At 31.5% G+C, this 13,477-nt stretch overlaps 1 protein-coding gene across 6 annotated transcripts in view; it reads right to left on the bottom strand.

The window, feature by feature from the left end:
* The window catches only part of LOC148621334 (protein madd-4-like), a 74,805-nt gene that overhangs the window by 28,778 nt on the left and 32,550 nt on the right, over positions 1-13,477 (bottom strand). For all 6 annotated transcript variants that reach the window (XM_088575521.1, XM_088575522.1, XM_088575520.1 and 3 more), the window contains exon 2: positions 12,132-12,404. In XM_088575521.1, the coding sequence (XP_088431647.1) occupies positions 12,132-12,191 (60 nt within the window). In that variant the 5' untranslated portion in view covers positions 12,192-12,404. The remainder of the gene's footprint in view (positions 1-12,131; positions 12,405-13,477) is intronic.

Here is a 13,477-nt window from a genome sequence, read left to right as displayed (position 1 = left end):
GATACATTGATGTGAAGGTAAACGCATTAAAGGTCCATCTACCTCCCATCATGATGATGTATTACCCATCTAATTCATTACTAAACTTTGAACTAAAAGGTTTGAAAAGTATTGGTCTCGAGTCAGACAATGCTGTTGTTTTGCGACTGTTTTTTATACGATTTTTCATATTTCTTGTTACTATATTCCTAAACAATATTCACGATTAGTACATAATTTTTGGAAAGATGTTTAGAGCATAAACTCAGTTTGAATAATATTGATCCTTTTCTTTAATCTTTAATAAATTGCAAGGATGAAAAGTTTATTCTTTATTTATTTATCTCCTATTTTGAAAGACCAAACTGTAGTCAGTATCTGAAGATACTTTGAGTAAATCTTGATTCAAATGAATCATCAATTTCAAATGATGCATATTTGTTTTTAATTATTTTTCCTTATTATCTTTATAGAAAAATTTTCACTTATATATACTATTATCTGAAGGATAAATTTGCAACTTTTCCTACCGGTGGACCTGGTCCGAGCTCCCAGTTTTTAATAGAGTCCGAGTTGCTCATTTACTTTTGTTACTTTGTATGTATTATTTAAGTAACTTTATGTTCTTTGTCTGTGTTTGTCTGCTTTCCATGTCTTGTCTTTGTCCCTGGATTACATTCTTTTGATTTCCGCTATAATCTTGGTTCCATGGATTACTTTTTTAAAACAAATTATGTGTCTTTGTGCGTATATGTGTGTTGTGGTTCTGTGGCTTAATTTTCTTGCGTTTAAGATCCCAAATATTCTCAATAGAACGCCTTGAATGATATATTGTATAGTTATGTAAAACACGTCCGATATATATTTATAAATCGAATTTGAGATATATATATCGAACTATGGTTGCAACCAAACTAAGTGCGTTTACATATTCGATAATCTTTTTAAGACCAGTCAAGAAACAAATAAAGAAAACATAGAAGCTTTCTAATAAAACATAGAGATAAAGTTAGACTGCGTGAACGTATAATAAATACGTTTTCTGCCTAGAGCTTTCAAAGGGAAGAAAAGTTGACTTATCCTTTTTATTGATATTTAAACCCACACTGTAAATACATTACAAATTTAGAGCATCTTAAAATCCCACTTATAAGTCCCTTATAGATGTTCCCTTAAGTGCATTGTAAATAATTTAGAACAACTTTGGGTTGCACAAATGCACTAATGTGTTTGTTCGCATTTTGTTAACTAAAGATAAAGTGACGAACTGTTCAAACACCCAAATTGAGGAATGTTCACATATTTGCATACCGTTAAATAAGTACATTCACCTTCCAATAAGCGCACGTTATTTGACACATCACAATGATGACGATAAATACGCATGAAATGAAACATTTTTTATTGATTGATTGGTTAATACATTTATTCATTCATTGGCAAGATTAACTTTATAACTATGTTGATGCGTAAACTACTATTCTGTAGTTAGGTTAATCATAATCAATATCATAACTTTAATTAAAAGCCAATTAACTGTTCATTTTTTTTATTTTTGTCCGTGTCCAGCGTTGTAACTCTGTCCATACCTGATTTGAGCTAAAGTATTTAAAAAAAAATGTTACCCATGTGTTTTGTTAATATTGGATTGAAAAAAAAGTTTTGTACCGTTTTTAATTTCAGGAGGCATTGGTGTTAATTACTACAATAAAATGGTTGACAAAGCTGTTTTTTTTTATAGAAAGTAATACAATTCGCAGCTGAGAATTATGAGCAAGAATATAGTAGAAAATAAAGGATATCACTATGAGAATAAGGTGAAGGTTTTCGAGAGAGTATCCAGGAGGACATTTTGACTAATAAAAGCGTAGTGAATTCCATATTTAACTTCCGAGTAACACATTAATATAACCGTGATTAGGTTTTACTTTTTGTTGCCTATGCGTTTGTTTGTTTTTTCTATTATTGTTTTTTTTCAGTGACGACTAAATTGCAAACAAAATATAAACTTTATCTGATTAAAATGAAACTACTTTTTAAGATAGTTATTAACGCTCAGTGAAAACATGGCAATGTCGTTTTCTCTATAGTTTCTCCGAAATAAATAGTAAGGCGTTTTACTTTGCGTACTAAACAATTTTTTATATCCTTTAAGGGTCGGCAAACTTAACTGAAATACTAATACGTCTCAATACCAATCAAACAGTACCTTCAAATGTTCATTTAATGATGAGTAGAAACATTAAATATCTTTAAAGTAGGATAAAAAAAAGTAAATACAATACGTGTCTACGTCAAAATATACATCGAAGATGGCAGTTAAAGAACCAAATGAAGGCAAATTGATTTTGTATTTACACAAACTTTATCTTTTTGTAAAGAGTTGAGAAAAACGTAGAAGCACTGAAGTTTGTTATTCACAAACAAAACAGGTGTTTAGTTATAAAGTAAGCCTAATGTAGAAGCGCCAAATTGTTCAAGATTGCCCCTCATCTTTTACAAATGTTAGGTATTACAAAGACGATGGAAGATGTTGGTCAACTGTAATTGGATAAGAGTTTTATTTTCTGAGCTCAAGAGGAAACAGGCTTGTGAAGGTTGTACAGTCATGTTTTTTTTTTTTTTTAAATTCACGAAATGTCATAAAGGGGCATCTGAATCAGTTAAGTATGATAAATATTTTTATTTCGAACTTTGAAAAAGGCTTTATTGCAATTATACTTCGGTATTTCTTACTTTGTGACCCACCTGGATTAACCTTTAAAGAATGCATAATCGTGTTTGCTGTCTTAAATACACAACACACATCCTGAATTTTATTTTAATCACCACAACCGACTGATGTGTTAAGCGTCCTCTTTCTGATGTAAGTTTATAATCAAATTAAAATGTTTTCTTAGTAAATTGTAGCCTTGTAACAAATATCTGCGGACGCTTTAGTGCAATAAACTGTATAAGTATAATGAACACTACTGAATTATAGTTTAATAAGGGAACAGATTTAGTAATTACCTTGAAAAATTTCTATAAATATTGGCTAATAAATGTGATTCTATAAAACCGATTATCTGGTTCTTTGTCGCTGGTGGATCCAGAAACTTCGAACAAAGGGGGTTCGCAGACTAGCCTAAGGGGCGTGTTGCTCCAATTATTTATTATGAGGTTTTTTTTTTTTTTGAAACAAACCAAACTTGTCGATCATTAGGCCATCGGGTCTGGCAATGGCTGTCGTTATATAATAATCTTAGTTTACGATAGATTTATACAAGTAAACGCAGCCTTGGAAATAAATTTGAACAATAGGAAAAGCAACCTTTTCTTGTAGAGTATTAAAAGTGCTTCATGTTCTTATATAGACCTCTAGTTAAGACCTATAGTCAATCGTTGGTGATTTATTAGAATGTAATTTTTTTTTCAAATTTGCTCTGGATATTCTGTATCTTTTCAAAAACATGAGACACAAAAGTCAAATGAACGAACAATGATTCATACGGTGGATACAATGGTTTATTTCCAATAATACGTTATCCCAACACACCATATTGTAATGGAATTACCAGTACAAATAATGTTCATTAATGTTAGTTTTCAACAATTAGCTGTGTTATCACTTTAAAAGTATTAGGGTCGTTTTCTGTTTTAATGGGAACATTTTGACATTATAAGGTACTAAGTGACTCCCTTTAAACTTCTAATAAAGTCAATAAGTTTACGATTGATTCATTGTTGGGGTTTAACGCCCGAATAGCAATATTTCAGCTTACGAGAAGAAATCAATATAGCGGTCACACGAAGTCGGTTGTTTTATGGGTGGTTTACCATAGTATATTACTTGCTAAATGTTCAGGTTTAGATTTGCGTACTTTAAAATCATTCTCTTCCGGCCATGATATAACATGGCCGGTACTGGAGAAATGTATAATTATTTTCGCATTGGCTTATTGAAAGGATGGACATCTTTGTTTTTTTTTTTCAGTTTACGTCATTTTCAGCAATTTCAAACACTAAAAACTATAACTACTACACCATTTCCAATGTATATCTTCCTTCTTTCAAGTGCGATTTTATTAAATTCCATTTCCTACAATACTTCCTAAATTTCTTATATATCTCATACTTTTTGTTTATTACCATCATTGTTTAGATAAAGTAAACTGGAAGAAAAGCTTACTCATGCTTACTTGCAAAGATTTTCTATGTGAAAATAATTGCATCATTACATTTAACATTTAACAAAAAGGATATTAAATTTGTGTATATGAGATATTAAATGATACATACAAGAGATAAATCATGTGATGTTTCAATGCACCTACCAAAACATCCTAGAGGAAAATCAATCACATGGACCTACAGTATTTTTTAGGTGAAAACATTTCACCGAATTCGTGCAAAATTTCATTAAAAATTTTGCAAATTCTCATCGATTTATTGCAAAATTTTGCAACTTTTCACCGAATTCTTGCAAAATTTCATCAAAAATTTTGCAAATTCTCATCGATTTATTGCAAAATTTTGCAACTTTTCATCGAATTCCTGGAAAATTTCATAAAAAATTTGGCAAATTTTAATCGATTTATTAAAAAGAATCTACTTATTACATTGGACATTAAAACAGGTGTTCCCTTAAACTAGAATGTTTGCATGATTACTTCATACGTTTATGTCTAATTTCTGTTTATTTACAAATTCTTTGACAGGTGTCCACAAACGAGAAATGACCTTGGATTTACCTCTGATGAGATTTCTCAAATACATTTTAAATGTTATGTAGTCTTTTCGTTTTACACGTCATGAATAGTATCATTCAGATCAGCGTCAAAACTATTACAGCTTTATAAAATTATTATCAATCTTAATTATTAAATATTAACTTATAACTAACTTCATTTCGACATTTCATTTATTACAAAACGTCATAAGTACACATTTTACCGTAAGTTATGACGTTAGAAAATGACATTGTAACTACGTACGATTCATATTCGTGTTCACATTTTTTGGTGAAATAATGAGCTGGAACATTAAACTCACAACAAATAATACCAGTATCAAAAATAAAAAAGGATAAACCTAATCCTTAATACAATATTAAAATCAAAGTTAATTCATAATCTTTTTGCTGACAAACTGTCTCGTATTAAATAGACAATCTTTTGTAAAATGCTTTTGAGCATAAAATTGGTATCATTTAATACAATTATTTTCATTTGTGTTCCGTTTATACAATTTAAAAAGCAGTATGCTTCATTTTACTTCAAATGCATTAAGTAAACATTCCTAGGCTATTTTTTTGGATCTTAACTGCTTGAAATCACAAACATTTAGAGAATAAACATTGTTAAAATAATGTTTTGTAATAGTTTCAAATTTATACAATCATTCAGCAGTGAATGATTTATCCTAAATAATCAAAGTTGAATACATAAAAAGGAGAGCAAAGTTATATTTTAGAGCTCTAATACATTGTATATTCCATTTGTTTTTAAATATTTTCTGTTGCACGTTTCCTTACAACTATACTTGACTGTTGATCTGGCATCCTTACTAATAAGTAGCCTGCTACCATTGGTAAAAAATAACAATATCTATTGTAAGAGTAATCAACGGAACCAAGGTTATAGCGGTAATCAAAAGAATGCAATCCAGGGACAAAGACCAGACATGGAAAACAGACATACACAACAAAGAACACAAAGTAACTAAAATCATACACACAAAGTAACAAAATCAACTCGGACACCACTAAAAACTGGGAGCATGGACCAGGTGCACCGGTAGGGTAAGCGTCCTCTGCTTTTATAGAAACACCCGCCGAGTTGCTCATAAAAAGCCAAGTCCGGGTTAGACAAACGAGGAAAGGAAAACTATGACCCGTTGAATAAATCAGTTTAAAAACAAAACGCCTGTTGATATACAAAAAGTGATTTTTTTTAAATGAATCCTTTAATTCTGATAATGCTTGATTGGTAGGATGACAATTACTGAAGTTGTACTCCAGCCAAGAGTCATGCAAATTGTGATATATGTTTGGAAAGCCTACATGATTACATTTTGATATTTTTTTAAATGTTTTAATATAGAGAAATAAACATGTGGCTTTTCATATAACCCTTGGTGTTAGAAGAAGATAATTATATAGAATGAATTTTATAATTCAAAATTATGGGTGATAACTCTGTAAATGACACTGAAAAAGAGTAAAAACTATTAGATGTTTAAAGTCAGTTATATCACCTGACTAAAGGCAGATTGGAATGTATAATTGTACATTATAAAATATAGACCCACAAAACAAATTCAATAACGACTAAATATTGCCCCTAAAGGGACTAATACCTCGCAACCTGTTAAACCCTGTGCATTTTGGGACCGAAGTGGACATACGATTCATATTGGGCACAGTTTTATTGTGACAAGATAAAGCACTTTTGACGCACACGTTACTGCCATTTCTAAAGCTTCCAAATTCAAACAACAATGTAACAGAATATGACTTACTCCTGACAGTATACATGTCCCATTATGTTACTTTAACACCCCATTAAGTTTCATAACAAACCTGAAAGTCATTGAAGAGGAGTTACTGACAACGCTTGAGAGCAAAATTTGCTTAAAAAATTATCGTTTCTACATTTTTTGTCCCAACATTAATTCCTGACAATATGCATGCAGTTATATGACATCAAACAAAGTTCCAAAACACTGCTGTAAACTGTTTAGAAAATGTTTTCAGCAGACTGACAGACAAATAGGATGAAACATATATTTCCGGGTATAAAAATAAAATGTGTATTTTTTATGGCGGGGGGGATGTATCACATATTATAAAATTTGCATGACTCTTACAAAGACTGATACTTTATTTGTAATGCTTCCAATTCTGAACTTGAAGATTAACGTTTAACTATTGGCAAAAAAAATTTTCTTTTAGATGACATTCATGTTATGTCTTAATACTTTCTGCCATGACTATATAGATTTATGTTAAACTAATTGAATTAACCTAGCCACACTGACCACCTCCATATGACTAAGATGACATTCGTGAAATGTCATCCCAATTTAGTTTGGGCGTGTATTTTTTTTCTCTCCAATGGCATTACTATTTCATATAAGAAATTAGTACATCTGATAACAAAATGTTGTACTTCCACACGGTGGAACTTATTCTTAATCAGTCCTGATTGATAGTTGTCGTGACTTCATTAAAAATGGGTGATCCTGTCTGACCTAAGAAAGCAATTAACAACAGTTGTCTGTTATTTATTGCAGATCAGGACAATAGAAGTCTTACTTACAATAAAGAAGCATAAATAAAACCCTAAACATGGGTTACCTCCCTTTGGAGGCATTGGTCAACAACTATCCTTAGACAGGGTGTTTCCTGTATCCCTATTAGAGGAGTAAAATGGCATGTCGAATAAAACACATTAAGATGTTATTCATTGTTACTTTTTTTTAAATTTACTTTCTTTTTAGGAAATTTGTTCACGTAGAACAAATGTGTCGCTTCTGAATTTTTGCACTTTTTCTCAATTTTTGTTTGCTTGTTTGGTTAATTTTTCACCTGTTTTTTTTATTTTATTTCATTTTATTTTTCGCTTATCCCCTTATATTTGGGTTGAAACAAATATCGCAAAAGGTAAAACTCAACTTTCATTACTTATCATAAATGCGACAAATATGTCAAAATGTTCGGTAGTATTTTCAATACGCCTCTAGAACAGCATCTTCAATGCCATCAAGTGGTAAACTTTAAGTTAGTATTTAACGAGTAATCTTATTGCATATACAAACCTAAGGCAATTTGGTGACTTTTTTCTGTAAAATGCATTAAGGCAGGACACAGAACAATCTTTTGCATGCATGCCAAATGAGTAAACAGCAGTAAATTAAAGGAAGGTCGGATCTGGGATGTTATATTACGTGTATAAAATACTTTATATGGCTGATCTTAAAATATCATGTTTTGTTATGGGCGTAATAGGTTTTAAATTTCTTTATAGATATCAAAAGAGTGATTAAAATTATGATAGATCTCGAGTATAATAAGGGTATCTTGACACCCTTTTAGTACATTGTTGAACGTTTGCATTTAATAACAGAAATTATGAAATGGCTTTCTATTTCGATGCATCCTACTAAGAATTTTAACCTTTATTGCTAGTTTTATAGGCATTCGTTTCTCTGTCGATACACGTGTCCATTATTTCAGTTATTAGTAAATCTGAGTTGCTCATTCATTCTTTAGTTTTGAGTGCATTAATGCATTCGTTCAGTTAATGTGTGTATGTTTCAGCAAAGACCCCAATACGTATAATTAGTTCGAAGCCAATTCAATTGGATATTACTAAAAAATAAATAACATCAATGCAAGAATTTTGTTCACAAACAAAATGGAGGTAAAAAGTAAAGAAAACCATAGTTTAAAATTAAGGGGAGATTCATGGGCTAAAGATAGCCGGGAAACATGGGAAAGAGTAATCAAGGGAACCAAGGTGATAGCGGTAAACAAAAGGATGTAATCCAGGGACAACGATCAGACATGGAAAATATACATACACAACAAAGAACATAGAGTAACTAAAATCATATATACAAAGTAACAAAAGCAAATGAGCAACTCGGACTCTACTAAAAACTGGGAACATGGACCAGGTGCATCGGTAGGGTAAGCGTCCTCTGCTTTTCTAGAAACGCCCGCCGAGTTGCTAATAAAAAGTCAAGTCCGGGGTAGACGTAAGAGGAAAGGAAAACCATGATACGTTGAATAAATCAGTTTTCTTGCCGCAGATGGATACACCGTAACGATCCATGAGTTCATGATGATGGCCATAAAACTTTTATAGTGATGACTTCAATCTTGTAGCAACATAATCCTGTTCCAGAAGCCTGTTTGTTAGAATTCTAGTGCGATACAAAACGTCTGCGTAATCTCGGCAAGCTCTTGCATAACGTAGGAGTTGTGATATGAACATTTCATACGCAGGTGCTGAAGGGATGTTGCCACAGATGAAAGGACAATTTTGAATGAAAAGTCATCACGTTTGTAATAAAGTTTGGTCAATAGTTTTCTATTGCCATCGATTTCTAAGTGTAGGTCAAGATATGAGGCTGACCTCACAGTGTCTGTAGTATCCTTTATCTCAAGTTCTTTGGGGTAGATGCGATGTATTAAATCCCCACAATTAGAATTGTTTAAAGATAATACGTCATCTATATAGCGGAAACTGAGATTAAAGATCTAGCTAAACGATATTCTTTCTTTCGGATCAGATCAAGTATAAAGTCAGCCTCATAAGAGTGAAGGAATAGGTCAGCAAGTAGAAGTGCACAATTTGTTCCCATTGGAATGCCGACCGTTTGTTGAAAAACGCGTCCACCACTCTGAACACATATGTTGTCGATTAAAAATTCCAGCATTTTGTAAACATCTTCTTATGTATATTTGGAAGATGATTTCGAATTACTTCTTACAAAGTATGAGGAATCTCTACCAAGAACTTTATATTTGTATCTAGGTGTACCATCTTTTTTGGAAAAAACAACGATGTATAATGTATTTAAGTCGGGATTTTAACTGCGTGTATGGAATAGAAGTATACAGTGTTGAAAAATCATAGGTTTTAATGCTATTATATTCTGATAATAGTCTTGAACTGATTGTCTACAAAAAGATCTGTCGAATTGTTCAGGATCCACATTGAATTAATACCACTACGGGTGTAACAAGAAATTATCGAAGATCAATTACCACAAAAAGCAAACAATTTCAAAATTATATATAGAAACGAGCATCCCAAGCGAGCAGCACAAATCATACTCATAACTAAAACTTATTAAACAGATTCAGTCAAATCCAGGAGGAAATAGCTTAAAATGTTTACCATTTTGTTCAGGAAGGAGAAATTTCACAGTCTCAACAAACATTTTAAATCTTCGAAATAAATAAATAACCAGCACGAATCATTTAAAATTAAATATGATTCTAAATAGAATTTGATACCTTCTGTTTATGGAATACAAGTAATCAACTGCCTGAGTAGGTCCAAATTAAATGAAACAAGGTGGTTTAGATGCTGGTATGTCATATTATAATAAAACTCTTAATCATAAGAAACTATTTATTTTGGCTACAATACACATTCAAAATGTTTGTGTATTCATGTCAGCTTTCATTTATGGAAAATGAATTAATAAAGAATTAAAACCTTATTTCATACCGTTTCACACTGGCTCAAGAAGAGATTTAACAACACGAAATCTATTTGCTAGTCGCCAATATTTGCATTTCTATTTTCCGGACGTTGAGTAGCACTTACAGATTTCGTTTTGAACAAATATTATATTATTTAAAATCACTCCTGAGTTACTTGGTTTCTAATCTAATTAAGTCAAATACTTTTTTCAAAAAGGTTTTTGGAGTCTGAAGGGGAAAAGACGATTGCCTTTAAACAAGACTTATACAATCTGCCAGTAGTTTGCTTTATTTCGCAAGCTCGATATTTTTTTCCCTGTAATGCCAATTCGCAGTTTAATTACAAGGATCATCTGTTAAGAGATTAGATAATTGAGGCAGTCGTGATGAACAACATACGATTCTCGACACCCACAAGATTGATGTTAATTGTTAAAGGAGGACTAAAAACACCTTGTTGAAACAATATAAAGATGGATACACATTGTTCTTATTCTTGATATTATCAAGTCTATTAGAATAAGCATGCAATAAACAATCATGTGTATTTAGAAAAAAAAATCTGAACCGAGAATTGTAGAAGAACACAATGTGAAAAATGCATTGTAAAATGCATAATCAATTCCTAAATCAGCATAGTTTAATTGTATACTATTTACGAAAATAATTTCTTATGTATATGCATTTTCTACTTGCTTTGAATCATCTTTGTTTCAACCGATAAATGGTAACTGCTATAGGGATTCAGTTTAAAAAAATCCTCTTCATAATTTTGAATTACAAATTGATTACAAATCTACTAATCTTCGGGAAATAATGTTAACTGTTTCACACTGGTTTAATTGCATGCATATGAAAATAGTATTTGATAGAATAATTTAAGGACAGCGTAACGACTTAATCACTCAACTGTAGAGAAAATGATATGTTCATAGCATGTAATACCGTTGTATCTTGGCGAGAACATTTCTTTAGATATGTTTTATCTTGACATGATATATTATTTTCATGTAAAACCTCGATCCCAAACAACATTAATAATTCAATTAGATCTTCATGTCATATTTCTTATATACATTAAATATAAGACCCATGAATTTACGTTTATTCTGTGCAAAACAAATGCCAGAACGAATAATTATTCTTATTTCCTACAAACAATTGTCCAGAATGAATGGAAGCTTATGCCATTATTCATTTATTTGATGAACCCGTCTTTCGATGATTTTATTATGATACCCACTGTGTATTAGTATATTTTACTAAAATTTATTGGCGAAGCATTTGCTGTTTCGCTAGAGCTTATTTTCAAGCTTCAAGGACATCGATTTTCACCTTTGAAAAAAAATTTAAGACGTTTTTTATGGCAACGTTATTTAGAATAAAAAAGACTTGAGTCTTGCAACTTTTTTGTCACTCATGTAATAGAAAATCCTACAATTCATATTTTAATTAATTGCTGTTTAACACCCAAGCAGCAATATTACAACTGTATACGGGCGATCAACATGAAATGATAAAATGAACATCATGGCTGAAATGAAAAGTAAAAGGACACGGTGGACGAATTTTGAAACAGGGAGAGGGGGTAGCGCGGGCAATTTAACCTCCTGTGGCGGAGTGCCAAGGTTCACACTCCTATCGAATAACACAGCGGGTTCTTTTCAATAAGAAACAATTGATGGAATAATTTTTAATGGCTACTATTTTTTGTTGTCTTCTAGTTCCATATTGCGACCATGAAAGAGTGTGCAAGATGTTTTAGGTCTACATGTATTACCATATCTTTTTTATTTGTTTGTTTGCTTGTTTGTTTGTTTTGTTTTGTTTTTTAATTATAGTAAATTCATTGTAACACTTAAATTATCTTTACAGTAATATATTGAGTAATTAAACAAAAGAAGTGATTTTATTATTATTATTTTTCAATAAATCAATTATAGGTACTTACCTGTAACAGAATAACAATTATCCACACATTTGCCATATACATGTCAACATCCCAGGACATTCATATCTTCAACATTAAAAGTCAGAATTGTCAATGTTCACATTATCCTTTCTTCATCATCTAATCGAGCGCACATTCTACTATCTGATAGTATCCTAACATTTGTCGTCTTTTAAATCTTAAAATCCTCTCAATCACTTTAAACTCAATGAAGTAAAACCATTGTATCCTTTGTTAGTTTACAAATCTGTGCTCCAACTGGGAACAATCCATCTAAATAAAGAACAAATATTTCAGTGTTCATTTTAATAGTTTGATGTTTTGGCAAAGTATCATACAGGGTCTTTAGTAAATTGAATGGTACTTAGTACGTTCTGCTATTAATATTACTCTTACCTTATTATTTGATAACTTCAATAACTTTCCTCTCAATATTTGACAGTGAAATTAATCGACTATAAGCTAAATTATGAAAAAGGTGTAGTTAAGGGAATATTAGCCATCTTATTTGCAACTGATATGACTGAAATTTGGTGTGCTGGCCAAAATGTTTTGATAAACGATTTGTATTTTCGTCCACATTATCAATTTGGTTTCTCGGTTCGGTTGTTCTCTTCTTTACATTAGTATGTGATTACGATGCTGTTGTGACTCACCATAGTTTGACAAAACTTCTTCGTGAACAAACACAGTGGCAATGAATAATCGACTGTTTAGAAAAGGAAACAGTTAATCTGGTTCCCTGGTCAATATCATAAGCGACCATACAAATACATAAAAATACAGACTCAGGTATCCATCGATGGATATGTACAATGTATGAATAAATTGCTGCTTATTAAATAACATAAAAAACAAGATGAAATTATCTAAATTAACTAAATTATTGTGCTTTTGTATCGAAGGGAAATAAAAGTAATTTGAAAGAAAAAAATAAACTTCTTTTTTAAGTTTGAATATTTTTAAACGTATACAAATATTTAAAACAACGTCATATCCGCTCGGTCAATGAAATGACATAATACGTCACTGGTGACCCAGGATTATATTTGAATTGATTGATTGTTGGGGTTTAACGTCCGAGCAGCAATATTTCAGCTATATTCAGACGATGAACATGAAATGGATGATTAAATGAACATGAAATGATGATGAAATGAAAAAAAGGGATGAGACACAAGGATAATAGGGTCGACAAATTTTGATTGCAACTAGAAAAAGGGAGGGATGGGTAAGGTCGTGCAATTTAGCCTCCTGTGGCGGAGCGCAAAGGTCCCTACTCCTATCGAATACCACAGCAGGGTTCTTTAACGTGCGAGGAACGTGACATCTTTCCCAACACGGTG

The sequence above is a fragment of the Perna viridis genome, chromosome 3, assembly GCF_037379345.1.
Source record: "Perna viridis isolate PV_CMFRI_1.1 ecotype Kerala chromosome 3, ASM3737934v1, whole genome shotgun sequence".
Classification (NCBI taxonomy): domain Eukaryota; kingdom Metazoa; phylum Mollusca; class Bivalvia; order Mytilida; family Mytilidae; genus Perna; species Perna viridis.
This window is presented reverse-complemented; position numbering and strand designations above follow the sequence as displayed.